The 17,074-nt window shown below is 38.9% G+C and overlaps 1 protein-coding gene across 1 annotated transcript; it reads right to left on the bottom strand.

Annotated features, from left to right (window-relative positions):
- Positions 1–262: 262 nt before the first annotated feature.
- On the bottom strand, positions 263–15,785 carry LOC136256255 (uncharacterized). The gene is made up of 2 exons (XM_066049182.1): positions 15,333–15,785; positions 263–1,702 (listed from the first exon to the last, which is right to left on the bottom strand). The coding sequence occupies exons 1-2, from the start codon at positions 15,586–15,588 to the stop codon at positions 378–380; spliced, it is 1,581 nt and encodes a 526-aa protein (XP_065905254.1). The 5' UTR covers positions 15,589–15,785; the 3' UTR covers positions 263–377.
- Positions 15,786–17,074: the final 1,289 nt, after the last annotated feature.

Raw genomic sequence — 17,074 nt, 5'->3', positions numbered from 1 at the left:
GAATTGAAAAAAAAGGAGGGGGCACTGTTCCTCCACTTTTCAAAGTGGTAGGGGGAGTTGCCCCTTTATTTTTCTCCCCCTACAAGATACTACCATATTTGGAAAATAAAGTGTTTAAAACATAATTATAGCATTGTGTCAAAATCTCCTTTTGAGTGCAAGTTTACTTGAAGAATGAATAATAGTAATAAACAAGATGCAAACTTAATATGCATTACTAATCATCCTATGTACACAACATGATGTAACAATTATCAACTACAAACATTATTACAATAATAAAACTGTAAATAGTTACATTTTTGATATACATAAGATAAAGAGTTTATACTACTTTATATTATGAACTCTTGATAAGATGAAAGCTGTATATCATGTCAAGTAATGTTTTTGGTTGCAGTGTTACACAACAGAAATATCTTGCATCCATGTTTTTTATAACCCTCACAGAAAATATCATTATCTACTTTACCTCTCCAAAAGCTAATGCTTGTAATAACTCCACAATAATTAAATAGAGAAACCACAAATAATCTCAGTAGTGCAAAATGTACAAATGCAGATGTACTATCATCAATGTTCATATAACCACCCTCAACCATCACTAATGTGTCAGCTACAAGCAGTAATTCTGCTATTAACAATGATTGCCTTAGGCATTTCAATGAAACAGATGTATTAAGTTGAAGTATTTCTTTATCTAAGGCACTATCAAATTTGATGCAATATTTGAAAAAAACGAATGGAATATACAGTTGAAGTGCATGAATGCAACCAGCAATAAAGATTATCATTATACCTATAACCTGTATACTAAACACATGGTAAATATCTCCATCACGAAGTATGCTGGGTATGTAAGAGATTTGGATGTGCAAGGTGTCATTCTGTAAAAGGCTGGAGTTATTTTGACCAAGCAGGATGTCATAGGATACATAGTTTGGATATCCAAATCCTGAAGGAGCTTCAGTACCTTTCACAACTCTGCAAGTACACCATCCACATAATCGATAGTTTTGGACAAAAAGTTGACTGTAATTACTGGGATGGTTGATTAATTCTATCTTGAAAACTCCTCTCAGTGGCCAGTAACCTCCCCACTCTAAATCATTATCATATGGACCTTTCATGAGGTGTAGGTAAATAGATAAGTAATTAGAATGTGAAGGTCTGACAGACATATACATTAGATATCCTCCTTTAAAAGCAAAGAAGGCACTACTGTTCCAATAAACCTTATTTTTAATTTTCTCAGAAAACTTAGGTATACTAAAGATGACTGGTGCCACTTGATATTTGTATAAAATTTCTCTATGAACAGTATCTTTTCCAGTGCTATGTTCTAATGCCTGACTATGAAATTCTTTTGGAGCTGTTCGCACTACAATATTATCTCCAGTACTAGTAGCAGTTTCATCAGTGGCAGTATGTTCAATTTGCCTTATAACATAAGTTTGCAGTTCTACCATTTGCTGCCTTAAATATTTTTGTTCAATGGCTGTTGAAATATACAACACCAAGGTCAAAGCAAAAGAAATTAAAATCAACATGGAGAGAAATATTAAGCAGTGAAACACTTGATATCTCCATAGCATTGTTTCCATAGTATTACTTTGCACATCTTTTACAACTTTGTGCCAAAGTCTTGCATTTACATTGTTCTCTTCGCCAATAACAGATACATATTTATTGGTTCCAACAGCTGCATGTACACATGTTCATATTTGCAAGGTGTATCAAGTATTTATATATGCATATACATGTTCATATTTGCAAGGTGTATCAAGTATTTATATATGCATATATAATATACTGTATGTACACAAATACAATACTGCTCAAATACCACTTCACAATACATGCATGTTGTGTGATTGTGCACACATGTACATGTGAATTAAATGTATGCTTGGCCCAGTGTACACACAATAATTATAATGCATGAACTAGTGTGGCTACATGCATAATGTGTGTAGTCTATTGTACATGTAATAGTTGTAACACGGGCAGAGGGCATACACATCAGGCAAGCCCGAATGCCTGTGTTACAGCTAATATGTAACACTTATTAGGCTGATAGCCTGTACAGGGCGATCAATCACCCAAGCCAATACGAGTGCAGCCACTGGATGTATTATATATACACACCTTAAATTTTCGATTATGGGCCAGCAACTAGTATGTTCTGGTTATGTTCGGTTATGATACATGGACATATCCTAGAGATATCACAGAGGATTTCTATATATATACCACTTTAGTGTGGGTGTTCAAAGGCGCCGCTTGGTGTTTAACTCGCATATTGCCCAGGCAATATCAAGATATTGCCCGGTCATGGGAAAGCGGTTTGCCAATGACTTTGATGCCCTAGTCTCGTTCTCGCAGACCCATTCTTCGCGGTGACGCTTATCGATTAGAGGTTATAAGCGCCCCCTCCAAAAGGGTCTGGTGAAATGCCCATACCATTTCTGTCCGAGAAATCGCCAACTCTGGCGAGTGATAATTGGTGTTTAATGCTTACACAAGATTTTACAAAAGGTGACGATTAAACAGTATTTTATCATTATATGGCTGCGCAGTACAGACTTGACAAAAACAAAGCTTACCTCAAATCGTCACCTCTTGTGTAGTTATTAAACACCAATTATCACTCGCCAGAGTTGGCGATTTCTCGGACAAAAATGGTATGGGCATTTCACCAGACCCTTTCGGAGGGGGCGCTTATAATCTCTAATCGATAAGCGCCACCCCGTAGAATGGGTCTGCAAGGACAAGACTATTAACTTAGTACAAAAATGGTAACAATATAAACTCATTCCCACAATCGCAAGTTTTCTAACATAGCGTGTTGAAGCATAGTAACGTATTAATGACGTTTTAACATATGGACAACGTTTTGATGGCTATTAGCCCACGCTTTTAAAACTACGATCGATTTTCAGATGCTACTGTATAAAACAAACGGTATGAGTTCTCGTTAGTTCTTTCACCTATAAGGTGAGTGCACCCCAAGTGGTATATATCACTTATACCACGGCTGCTTGGAATTTTGCTGATATATACACCCGCAGCCCTCGGGCTTTGGGTGTATATATCAGCAAAATCCCTCGCAGCCGTGGTATAACTATTAATATATATTATATATATATATATATATATATATTTTTTTTTTCCCCAGGCTAGATGGACTGCCCTTGCCACCACCCCCAGCACTAGGTGTTAAAGTGCTGGACAGCTGGAAATACCAGCAAATCAAACAAGGCCGCCAGACTCCAAGCGACCCTCGGAGTAGGCCGGATCAATATTAGTGGTTGATGGATGGCCAATTGAAGAGCGATGACCCCTCAAACACATCACTGCAGATATTAACGATGAAAAGCAAAGCCCACATCGCAGCCAGAATAAGCATTTGCTGTAGTTAATGCTACGCTTCTCAGCCAACATTGAAGCAAGCTTCCTGAAAACTGTTGTAGCAGTGGGCCCCATGCCACCAGTAGCTGCAAACACCAATGGTGAAAAGCAAGCTCTCTCAACCTCTCTACCACTCATGGAGAATTTCCGTTACGTGAGTTCAGTGTTATAATCAGTGCTATTGAATCGTTTATGGGAAAACTATGCAGTTCATTAAAGGCCTTGACAGGTAAGCTTGCTTGTAGAGTGGTTACTCCATGCAGAGTGGTAGCTTCGTATAATGGGGGCGTGTTTGTATTCGAAAATGTGCGCAAACGATCGAATAAATAAGCTATAGCACTAGTTTTCACCTTAGCCCAATGTTTTTCAACCCGTAGGATGACGAGGATAGCAAAATGTTCTCCGTCTGAGTGGTTTTCATAGTAACACACCTGGCCGAACATAACCGAAAACAAAATATAATGGCCATTCATTTTTGAGACAGTAATTGATACATGTTCAGACAAAATCTTTTGATGTGGTATTCACTGGTTCAGCAGTCATAATAATATTACAAAAAGTAAACAAAAAAGTATAAGGAAAGTTTGAAACTTACAAAAAAAGTAAGTAGGGAAACAAGGGAGGTTGCCTACACCTGCAGATATACTAGTGGACATTTAATCCCTAATTCAGTTATGGGTATAGACTGAGGAGGAATTAATGTCCACTAGTATATCTGCAGGTGTAGGCAACCTCCCTTGTTTCCCTACTTTTTTTCTATGATACCTAATTGAACTTGAAATTTCTATACTGGGTGGGCTAGCTCTATATTTACTCACAATCTACATACTCATGGTGTATTTTATTCTCTACATCGCTACTGTCACCAGTGGATTCCATCCGTAACTGTTGCCTGGATAGATAGATTATTATATAGTTATACAACGGCCACGAGTGCTCTGCCTGATATAAACGCACGAGCCTGAGGGCTGTTAGGCCCGAAGGCAAGTGCGTTCATACAGGCAGAGCACGAGTGCACGTTGTATAACTGTTATGTACCACTCACCTAATAGGTGGGGAGAGTCTCACAAGACAGCTGTAACACTTATAAAGGCCAGGTTTCTAACATCGATTGTGGGTAACCAAGCCGGACGTTGCGATGACGTTCCCACTGCAGTACTGCAGCCACCTGAGATATTGAAAGCTAGTACGCTATGGGTTATATCACTAACCTGCATTCGCTGTTCGACTCTCATTATGTAGTGCTCAACATGCCAGCGTGATCACTCAATCGCCATATAGACTAAGCACCAGACTAATCGCCATAGTGATTCCCTCGAGCAAAAGAAAGTAGCTAAATAGATGTTTTAAGTAAACAAAACCCAACTACTAAATGATACTAGTCTAATTCTTACTATTCACACTGACTAAACTCGAATCTGGTGGCATGACAAAACTGGTTACCACAATCGAACGTAAAGGTTAGTATTATTTAGAATATATTTGTTTTATTGAGTCATTGTCGAAGTGGACTACAGTTTAATCTGGGCTAAGATGGCACCAGACTAGTAAGGTGTATAAGTACGTTTATATATATGTAGACTAGAGTTGTGGCCACCCGTGTTGGCTTTTTCGATCGCCATTGGCTGCTTGTAAACATTATACGTATTGGTGACGTTATGGCCCACAATCGACCTTTACATGTCAGGCTATAAAAGAATTCAAGTGATCTGTGAAGTGTCCTTCCACCTATTAGGTGAGGTGTCGTAGTGGTCTTCGCCACCGGCACTTGTGCTATGCTGCACAAAACCGCAGCCAGTGCAATATCTGTATATTGCACTGCGGTCGGTGCATTATAACTTATAATGCACTCGTTGTGGTCTACAAAACCGCAACCAGTGCGTTACAAGTTATAATGCACTCGCTGCGGTCTGCAGCAGTGCAATATACAAATTATGGCACTGGCGGTGCCTTTGAACTGCCCACGCAGAGTGGTACATACATGAATATAGTACTGTACAATGAAAGTGGTGCCATGGACTCATGCATGATTCTTCTGTGTTAATTGGCTTTGATAGTTTCTTAGCCTAAGTCGATAATCAACATCTAAAGGAGCCATGAGTCCAACTCAACTTGTACTTACAGCAAAATTAGGAATTTTCAACTAGAGTAGGGACCATAGCACATCGATAAAAAGTACTGAAACAAGCAGGAGTAGTGCATGATATTACATCACAGCTAGTAAAACAATAAGAAGTGATATACCACTTTGATACCTCAGATCAAAGGAAACCACAGGGTTACATATCGCATATTGCCCTGACCACAACTGCCTTTGATGCTGAGGCAGCTACAAAGCTTCAGTTCCCTTTGATTATTTATATAGAGATGCTTAAAGTTTTGCATTGTGGGTTTGAATTAGAGCTGCTTAAAGTTTTGCATTGTGGGTTTGAGTTAAACATGTTGATTTAGTTAGGGATATTGTTGTGAAGTAAAAAGAATTGAGTGAGTCAGCACTGCATAGTTCAGTTACTAAGCATCACTAAATAATCATTTTTGCAATGTGGGGATTGTTTTTCTAGAGAGTACATTTCAACTGCAAGAAAAGATGCCTCAAACATTCACAACCTATATGTCTAAGTGTTTATTTTAGCACCTTAGGTAACTTTATTCATCCACAAAGTGGTCATTTGGTTTAAAATAGTATCACTACAACCAGTGAAACCCACAATCATTTCTTTTTTGGGCCCACAATTTAAACCCACAATCGATTTTTGCAAACCTCTGTATAAAAGTAATGTGGTGAATGCAGGTTACCAGAGTGGTATATATTACTTATACCATGGCCACAAGGGGATTTGCCTGATATATATGCCCAAGTCCAAGGCCCTCGACTTGAGCATATATATCAGGCAAATCCCTTGTATTAATTATATCCCTACTGTGCATTTTCAATGGCATTCCAGTGAGTTCACGGAAAGTGTGTAACAATGACCAGATGATTTATTTGCCATCCCCACACAAACTGTCTGGCATGCAAGACTAATGGATTTGTAAAACCTGTGAAATTCAGTGAAGCACATGCAAAGAATATAAGTGACAAAGTGACTCATATGATTGTTCAAGACTCCATTCGAACTGTTGAGTGCAATGGTGTTTATAACTTAATGAAGTACTGTGAGCCAGTATATGTCTTGAAAAAGCAGAAAACAGTTTACCACTGATGTTAACGTTACATATGCAACATGCAAACAACACTTGAAAGAAAGGCTAGGTGTGGAAACAGCATTTATATCGTTAACCACAGAAGCATTGCCACAGAAAGTTAACAGTGTAATACATTGATAACAGTTGGGTGCTACAGGCTTTCATTCTGAAAACCCAGAGCAGCACATGGGAATAAACATCACAAATGTTGAAGGAAATAATGGAAGAACAGGAGATTTTGGATACCACGACCTGAGTTCAACATGAAAGGTGCCATGGAAATTTGCATAACAAACTAAACTCGCAAAACTTACATTGCACTGCTCACTGCCTTCAACTCTTTATACTATCCAGTTTTCCATTGACAGGACACTTGCTGCTGCAAAAAAGATAGCTACACACTTTCACCATGAACATTTTTGGTAAAAATTGATCAACAGCTGTGTCACTCAACATATGAAAAGATAGATCACCTGTTAAAATTCCCGTGGTCTATAACTGCTGTTTTTTTTTTGGATAGCAAGGTAACAAAACCCAGTAATAGACACATAGATTTAAAATCTGGGCAATAGAAACTTGTCAAAGGATTAGTAGAGGTTTTGGAAAACTTTATAGTACTGCAATGACATTTTTGACATACGAGGAGAATGTGTCAATGTCAGGTATTATGTGTCAGATTCTGGTGTGATCATATGCATGAAGGTAAAGTAAGGCTAATTTCTGGTCAATAATATTGGTAGGAAAATGCAATCCTTCATGATTCATACTACATTTAGTACTATTGTAGTATATGACAGCTACATACACAATACCCATTAGCTTCAAATTTATTCTGTGATGCATCTTGCCTACATTTTTAACTAGCCACATCACTGTTGTCATCAATTAGCTTTTTGTCGCAGCTATGTAGTAGTCTATACCTTTATCTGGATATATGATTGAGATTTTGATGCCAATATTCTGACACCCAGCATTCAAAGGCTTGCAGGCCTCTAGTGGGAAAGTATGCAAGTGCAAGGAATATTAGGATTCCTACAATATTACAATACTAGCATTGGTACTTGCCCTATGTGCAGGACCATTTCAAATTCCATATCAACCACAATAACATGAATCAACATGTCCTAAAGTAGTATACATAGCGATATTTTCTGTATGTACCTAATAGTGTGTTTACACTGGCAGCTGGGCATGGTACGGTGCAGTACAGCACATGCAGCATGGTATGATTAATTTTGCTAGTGTAAACAAGTATTGTTCTGAGCCAAAGCATACCATGCCACGTTCACTTGGCCCTGCTACTTCAACCGTGCTGGCCAGGCACGGTACACAATAGTATGAAAATATACATAATTTACTAAAAATATGTAGCATCTCCCTGAGCACCTCAAAAAAATTAAGATGGTTGCTTCTTGGACAGATCCAGAAACCTTCAAATTGATTGCGTTGTGGGGCAATGGAACTATTCAAGAAAGCTTGTAGGGTTGTAAGAAAAATAGTCAGATTTACGCTAAACAAAGTGACCAAATGAAGAAGGCAGGATACAAGAGAACACTTGTTCAGTGTCACAATAAAATAAAGAAATTGAAAGGTGACTACAGGAAGATCATAAACAAACGGGGAACAATACGTAGAAAAAAAAGTTTTATGAAAAGATACGAAATGAGCATCAAGCACAGTGTGACCCCTTCTTTTATACTTGATACCTCAGTGGAGTCTTCAAACACCGAGTCAAACGTGGATGGTGTAAAGAAAATACCAGATATAGAAGATGAGAATAGCTTATTAAATGAAGAAGTTAACAAACCTAGCAAAGACGGTGAGGTGACAGCTGCATTGGTGGCTACAGAGAAATCCAGTGAAAAAGATGTGAAGCCACAAATTACTGGCACAAAAAGAAAGAAATCTGTAAAGATAGACAAAATGGAAAAGGTTATAGATAAGATGTGTGAAAAGATCAGCTCCCAGCAGGCAGAAAGTGATCATGTGCATGCAGAGCCTGAGTAAAAAAGGATGAAACCTGAACACAAAAATGCTCAAGATGCAACAAGATATGCAAAGAGAACAGAGTGAAAGGGCAAAGAGACAAAGGAATGAGGAAGGAGATTATCAATTACAACTGTTTGGTATGTTAAGTGGTCAGCGACAGTCCAGTTTACCACTGTTTGGTGCAACATTATCATGGATCACCTAATAACTACAGTGCAAGTGAATGACCCTGGCCATAGTGGTAATAGTAACTATGACTACCGTAGTGATGGTAACTATCATACCCATGTCATTCCTCTTAGTTAGCCTTCTCCACCTAGCTTTCAGACGGCCAAAAGCATTCTCTACAACAATCCGGAATCGTGACAAAGTAAAATTAAATGTTTTTGCTGGGGTGACAAAGCAGTGTTGTGAGCAAAGAGTTTCATCAGAAACTTGCTTAAGGGGTAGGATGAATCTCCAATTATAAAAAGAGGAATAGTTGTACCTGAAATTTGTTCTCAATTCCATCAAGAATCTTATCAACAATTAGTTTGTTGTAAATGCCAGAATCCTTGAATACCCTTCCTGTAAATGCTTAGAATGAACCACTGTCTGTTGTCTGCTAAGTGGTAGCCACTGATACTGTCCCTTGAATTGGTCCTTGTTTACACATGTCACAGAGAGAAAAGAATAGAATAACTGACTCGTAGCCACTTCCATCTCGTGAGAGGATTAGGCAGGTCACATGCTGAGTATTAATCTAACCAAAGAGGTTGTGATTTTTCCTATGTAAACGCATGCTGGTAACATTCCATGCCATGCTGTACTGTACTGTACCATTCCCAGCTGCCATTGTAAACACACTATTATTCCACCATCATGCAAGCCTAATAGTTATAACATGGTCAACAAAGAGTATTTAAAGCAGTACTATTAATTTTGTTGTAGCTATACTGCAAGCAAAGGTTTGAGCAAAATTAACTTAACACACGGGTGCACACTTCCTGGCTAATTGTTTTTATAATTTAGGCAAGTAGTTAACATCACCAAGAATTGGAGTTACAAAGAGAAGGCACTTACTCTACACGGGACAAACACACTCAGAAGGTACTTACTTTTCACAGAACAAACAGACAGACAAACAAACATGCACCCAATTTGCCTTCCCATGCCTGTCCTATACTTATCAAATGTGCTTTTATATACTTTTCCAACTGTCCATATGCTGTGAAGCAATACCAGGATGCTATTAACTTACTATGACAAACAAGTTGAGTTAGAAAAAGTATGTACCAAAAAGGTATATAAAACAAAACAAAAAAGTCTGTTATTGGTGGGATTCGAACTCTTACCCTACACAGCAGTAACCGCAACAACTTCAGGGAGGTGCTTTGCCTGCTTATCGTGTGGTTAGCAATGGAATGCAGCTGAATTTTTCTCTACTTCATGGCCTTCAATGTGCTGTAACAGTCAAAGGAACGTATGTAGAAGCTTGCAATAATAAACTATGCAACGTAGCCAGATGGCGAATATTTCATTTTGCATGAGAATTGTGTCGATACGTGCACAGAAAGCTGAGTAATCATTGTCAATAGTTGACAGATGAAAAAGTGTCACAAAAAGGTGGCCTAGCATTGGTACCTGCCCTACATGCAGGACCATTTCACCTTTTAACTAAACAGCAGAATTGCATGCAAGCTAAGGCCACTCCAAATGAGACTGTAGTTTTCCGTCCTGATGTTTTTGTTATTCGGTGCAGGTGGGAGGCTTCTTATCATTATACATTATTAAAGATGTGACTGCTCTCTTAGAGTATCTCAATCTTGAGAGGATTTCAAGGTCATAAAATGGCTTCTTTGCAAGCTATCAACCACCAGAACCATTTATTTTAAAGTTTCATTGTGCATTTTAGCAATGCAAAATAAAAGGCTCCATGGGCATAATGTATTTCACGGACTGGACTCGCGGACTGAGCTGGAAACAGCTTTTAAAAGATAATCCAGGCATTATCCATCTCTTACAACACTGGAGACACCACTATCAAGCTACAACTGCTGGTACTGCTATTCCTTACAAGCCATGAATCTAGTGCATGCACTAATTAATTAGAATACATTTACGATACATGTGTACTAGTAGTGATAAAGTGTGATAGAGGCTATTGTTGCTTTTCCAGTGTTGCCTTAGCTCTAGTGCTAGGGCTGTAGTGATGAGCCAGCTTATTTGCATAGTCCCATCACCTCGTCCGGAGGTACGTGCCACCTATAGCTAGAGAATAATTACTGGCTCAACTCTCTACAACCCTAACAACAAAGGGTTGCAGAGAGCTGCTAAAGCAACAATGGAAAGCAGCAACCCTGCTAAAGCAACAAAGGAAAACATCTGCGCTGCAACAATAACTTCCATCACACTCTATCACTGCTAGTACATGCGTATCGTAAGTGTATTCTAATTAATTAGTGTGCGTGCTAGTTTCATGACTTGTAAGGAAAAGCAATACCAGAAGATGTAGCCCGATAGTGGTGCCTCCAATGTTGCAAGAGATGGATAATGCCTGGATTATTGTTTAAAAGCTGTTTCCAGCTCAGTCTGTCACTCCAGTCCGCGAGTCCAGTCCATGAGTCTAGTCCATGAAATCCATTATGCTGGCTTCATGAGAAGTTTCTAGAAAACAGCACAGGAAGTGGTTTTGGAAAAATTATGACAATAATGACATGCAATGCAGGTTCCCAGACGTGATGTAATGCAGGTGGAGGAGAGGAAACTACATTCTCATTAGGAGTGGCCTAAGCCAATAATTATCAATACATGTGCAAATTATGTCGTGCTGTGTCCTATCGTGCAGGCACTGTAATAACATGATCAACAAAGAGTATTTAAAGTAGTTGTAGCTATACTGCAAGCAAAGATTTGAGCAAAATATTAACTGAATACACAGGTACACACTTCCTGGCTATAATTTAGGCAAGTAGTTAACATCACAAGGAATTGGGTTACAAAGAGAAGGTACTTACTCTAATAGAACACATGAGACAAACACACAGACAAACAAATATTCACACAATTTGTGCCTGCCCTATACCTATCAAATGTGCTACTGTATGCTTTTCCATTCATATGCTGTGAAGCAATACCAGGATGTTATGAACTTACTGTTTTTGTCACTGGCGGAATTTGAACCCAAACCCACAGTAGTAACTGTAACAACTTCGGGGAGGCGCTTTACCAGCTGAGCTGTGTATCGTGTGGTTAGCAATGGAATGCAACTGAAGTTTTCTCTACATCAGGGCCTTCAACGTGCTGTAGCGGACGAAGGAACACATATAGCAGCTCGCAATAAACTTTGCGATGTAGCCAGATGATGAGCGTTTCATTTTGCATGTGAATTGTGTCGATATGTGCACAGATTGCCAAGTAAGCCTCATCAATAGCTGACATATGAAAAAGCGTGTCACGAAAAGGTGGCACTGAGAAGACAAAATTTTGTCATGGGCAGGAATCGAACCTTGGATCTTTGGGTTAACAGCTCTATACGCTAACGCTTTGGCTGTTTGTTTGTGATTTCGACAGGAATGTAACTTAAGTTTTTGCCTACACCAATGCTTTCAATGCTCTGTAGAGAGCGAACAAATGCATGTAGCGATTTTTAACTCAGGTAAAAATTGATCTCTCTTGTTTAATCAAATTGTCTATCTATAAAGTGCTCATCATCTGGCAACTCCAAGTTTGTTGTTATTCTTGCTTTAGTCCTTCTTATATAATTAGTAATAAACCAGCATGGCTAAAGCAGGGATTCAATTTGTACCTCATGATGATCAACCTTATTTAAGCACTTTTATTGTAATCATCCCTTACTATAGCTTTTAAAATTCCCACTTTTCCTTGCACTTGTTTGTTAAATGTTTTGCAATATAATTTGCATTTAGCAAACTGCAGTGTCACAAGTCATCACCCATTCATGCGGATCACGTGACAAGGTAGTTATGCTTCACGCCAGCAGCCAATTTAGTAGCACTAGTCTGTGAGCTAGACTATAGTAGTGTAATAACAATTTTTTGTTAAATGTTGTATGCTTTCAGTTTTCTTTATAAATTAATACTTTGGCAGTACATTTCTGCAAAAGTAGTCAGGTTTTTGCCTGACCATGTGCTACGGCCTTGAGCATTGTGAGTCACAACTCACAAATACACTGGAAGAGAAGCTAAGTCCAGCCCCATGGATAATGAGCTGTTACGGGAGGGATACAAACTTGTCTTGCGTAGACTTCCCAGTAGATTTAGTCAGCCCAACCAAAAGTTGACATTATAGTTTTTGTCCAAGCCTTAGAAGTGGAGCAAAACCGGTAATTGTATCATGAGGGTCCAAGAGCACCCATACATATGTATTCCCCTCTCAGTATCCACCAATAACCAGTGAAAGTTGTGGCTTCAGTGGCGGATCTTGAAATTCTCAGAGGAGTTTCTGGGATATTCTTATGTGGACATTAGGAAAGCCACTCAACAAGTGTGTGAAGCACACTTTGCACACTCCCCCATACGAACACGAATCACCCGACTTGTTCGCACAACTTCTAAATTTTCTCAGCATTACCTATGGTGTACAAGGAACCAAAGTTTTAGCTTTTTGTGGTGAGTAGTTTAAGCGCATACCCATAAACTACTCACCACAAAAGGAAACTTTAGGGATCCATTCCTTGTACATTATAGATAATGCTGAGAAAAGTTTAAAAAATTGGAAGTTGTGTGAACAAATTGGGGTTTTGTTAACACAGTCACATATAGAACTAACTTCTCCAACTTTCCAGCAAAAAAGGTAAGAAATTATTACAAGGGGTATCATGTAGGCACATGCTGTAGACTGGGTAGACATGCTATACCATGGCCAGTCTTGATCAGACACAATTTCACCTTGATTGTGACTTGAGCATTTTTGTTGAAGTTTTGAGCTCTGTTTATTTTCCTATTTTCAATGCACAACTGCACTTGTAACAGTATAATTTCTTGGTTCATGCTACACAGTTGTGAAAAACATCATACGGAGTCTGCTAGTACTTTTAAACATCTCAGAGATCGCTACATATAATTGATTTAATTACATAGTTTTCGATTGTGGGTTTTGACATCTTCATCTCGTTTTGACCTTTGACCCACTGTAGAGCTATTTTGTGGCCTTGATTGCTGACTTTGGCCATGGTCACAGATCGATGTACAGCAACAGCCTGAGTTACACCCTTGCAATCAGCAGAATTTTATATTTTTATAAACTACACAGGTGACGTCCTTTATTTTAGGAAGTGGTTACTGAACTGAAAGGTTTTTATTTTTGCATCTAGTAGTTGCCTCAAGCACTCGACTTTAGAGGATGCGTCTAGTAGTTTCCCCAAGCATTCGACTTTAGGGGATGCAAGAAGTAGCATTAGCATTAGGGTTAGAGTTGGGTTCAGCTTTGGTTTCTTCTTCACCTTTAGGTTACGTTCTTCTTACTATATATAGTGAGACTACTATGTGAGTAACATGTATAAGGCAGAAAATTAGGGGTAGTGGGTAGCTAGCAGCGGTGGCACAGTGGTTAGCACACTGCCTACAGTTCCAGTAGCCCAGGGTTCAAGCCCCGGCTGAGTTTTGTGGGGTTTTTTTCGTTTAGTGACTTTTTCTTTTGTCGTCTAAGTTTTACTGTCAGTTCAATAGCGAGCCTGGCTTACAGACACAATCTAAAACTACATAATCGTCATGGCAACAGCTTTCTGCCATTTTGAATGGGGCCAGTATCAATTATTACGGCTGCGCTACATTGAAATCCAATGATGAATAAAGCTCGAACTAGGGGGTATTGTCAAACAATTGGCCGTGGAAGTCTTCAAGGTTTAGAGGCAGGTGGATATCAGGGTTGAAAAAGGCACAAAGCATCGACAGCCCAAATTGCCTTGTTGGCCCACACAGGAAGCACTTCGAAGCAAATAGGTAGTGATTTAGTATCCATTACTGTGGTAAATTATGTAAATTATTAGTGATAGCAACCGTAGTAGCGGCTGACCATCCAGGCACTCCTTGCACAGGTAAACAAGGAATTAGTGTTGTCAGCCCTTCACGCCTTGTTCATCACCTGATAATCACCTGCAGAACAAGGAATTTACAGCACTGACAGCTTCCATGGACTATTGTTTGACAATACCACTTAGTTCCAGCTTTCTTCATTGCTGAATTTCAATGCAGTGCAGTCAGTGATTATTGAAATTGGCCCCATTCAAAATGGCATCTGAAAAGTGGGCATGGTTTTGGATTGTGTCTACAGTAACCACTGCCTTTATTTTATTTTAGTACTTTATGCACCTATCAATGTAATCCCCGACTACCACTAATACAGGCTGAGGTGGGGGAAGGTGTGGATTTGCATCACTAAAAATTACAATTCCCCACCTACTGGGGAAATGCTGACGATGCAAACCCCCACCAAGTCTTGACCTGCAAACCCCGGGAATACTGGGACTAGGAGGGGATTTGTACGGCCATGTGGCGTTGGTCTAGTGATGAGTTAGTTTGAGTGGATTCTAGTATGAACGTAATAGCTAGCACCTGAGACACTCCTTCCTAAACTGAAAGCACACACCTTTGCTGTCTGAGTGAATTTCTTTAGTGAAGACAAATCCCCACTATGTCGGGGTGAAATGTAGTGATCAATTCTCCCACCACCCCCGACCTTTCCCCACCCTCAACCTGTATTAGTGGTAGTCGGGCATTACATTGATAGGTGCATTATTCACAAACCTGAGAATGATTTTTTCTGATAGATGGTGATCCGTTCCATCAATTTTGTAACCAAGAAATTGCATTTTTCCGACTCCTTCATAGCAGATATAAACCTGTAAAAATTTTCAGTATCTCCCGTCGCTAACTGAGGGAAAAGATGTTTCTCAATAAACTCTTGAGCAACTTCTTGTTCAACTCTTCCTAAACATAATTTCTCCTTATCTACAATAGTGATTACTCTTCGAGTTATCAGACTGGGGAACAAATCGTTCATCGGCAATGCCAAGCATAAATCTTTATGCGTATCCAGCAACGCATTACACTCTGGACAAAACTGTATGTGCACTTCTCCGGAATTTTCTATTAGTCGATCACTTGACCTATAGAGTTCCTCTCTACTACTCTATGTCACTATGATCTGACACGCCAAAGAGGTAGCTCACAAGCGATTGACCTCTTGACTTTTTAGAGTGTGGCACTTTTATTTTACGAAATAGAGCAGCTCATGTATTTTCGACCCCCATGAGTTTTCGGACGCGATATTTCCTAGAAGAACAATGAGAGCCGATCATTTATGGCACTATTATGAAGACCTATCACTATAACCTCCATGTATAAAATTTGAAAGGATTTGGTTATATCGTGTGGCTGCAGTGACCTTCGAAAGCCACTGTCCAAAAAAATGGATGCTCGGACAAAGTAACGTTCGTTCGGACTCCTCCATCTCTACCCTTCCCATGCAACGTATATGCTATTGTGTGGTAGTGATTGGTAGAGCTATCCTTGAGTTATCCCGTGATATAAGCAGATTAGATATTTATCAGCTACAGTTGCAGCTATCGCCTTTTTCCCAGACGTGGTAACTTGACGAATCGTCGGACACAAAATTGCAATTATAATTCCGGACACAGCAACTTATTGCGATTACTTTGGCATTTTTTGAGTTTAAGTATAGTACTAGCTAAGAAACATTTGAAAACAGCTATTTAGGCACCTGTGTAGAGTGATTTTTTTATCAATTCGAGATGGAAATAGTAGCTACCTCATATAGCTACAATACATTAGGCCTAGAATAGCTACATAAAAATGCTCAAACTTAGAATAATTTATATATTTGAACTTACTTGAGACAAGGGAGGTAAGAAATAAACCACAACAATGCACAGAAGGTCGTCACTGCTTTATCGCCTTAGTGACTGTTCTATTAGAATATATTAATTTAACGCAGTTTTTAAACTGGTTTTCGCACTAATTCACCCTTAGATAGTCTGCATATGCATAAAATTATACTATGGATGCAATTAACAAAGTTTAATTAATATAGCATTTAATATACTCTAATAGAACAGTCACTAAGGCTATAAAGCAGTGGTGACCTCCTGTGTATTGTTGTGATTTATTTCTTACCTCCCTTGTCTCAAGTAAGTTCAAATATATAAAATTATTAAGTTTGAGCAATTTTATGTAGCTATTCTAGACCTAATGTATTGTAGCTATATGAGGTAGCTACTATTTCCATCTCGAATTGATAAAAAATCACTCTACACAGGTGCCTAAATAGCTGTTTTCAAATGTTTCTTAGCTAGTACTATACTTAAACTCAAAAAATGCCAAAGTAATCGCAATAAGTTGCTGTGTCCGGAATTATAATTGCAATTTTGTGTCCGACGATTCGTCAAGTTACCACGTCTGGGAAAAAGGCGATAGCTGCAACTGTAGCTGATAAAAATCTAATCTGCTTATATCACGGGATAGCTCAA

The sequence above is a fragment of the Dysidea avara genome, chromosome 5, assembly GCF_963678975.1.
Source record: "Dysidea avara chromosome 5, odDysAvar1.4, whole genome shotgun sequence".
In the NCBI taxonomy this organism is placed as follows: Eukaryota; Metazoa; Porifera; class Demospongiae; order Dictyoceratida; family Dysideidae; genus Dysidea; species Dysidea avara.
This window is presented reverse-complemented; position numbering and strand designations above follow the sequence as displayed.

Excerpts from the sequence above, each read along its gene's own strand:
- LOC136256255 (XM_066049182.1), bottom strand. The coding sequence starts at position 15,588 with ATGAACGATTTGTTCCCCAGTCTGATAACTCGAAGAGTAATCACTATT. Across the intron at positions 1,703-15,332 it reads TCAGAAAAAATCATTCTCAG|CTGTTGGAACCAATAAATAT; the intron begins GTTTGTGAATAA and ends GTGTACATGCAG.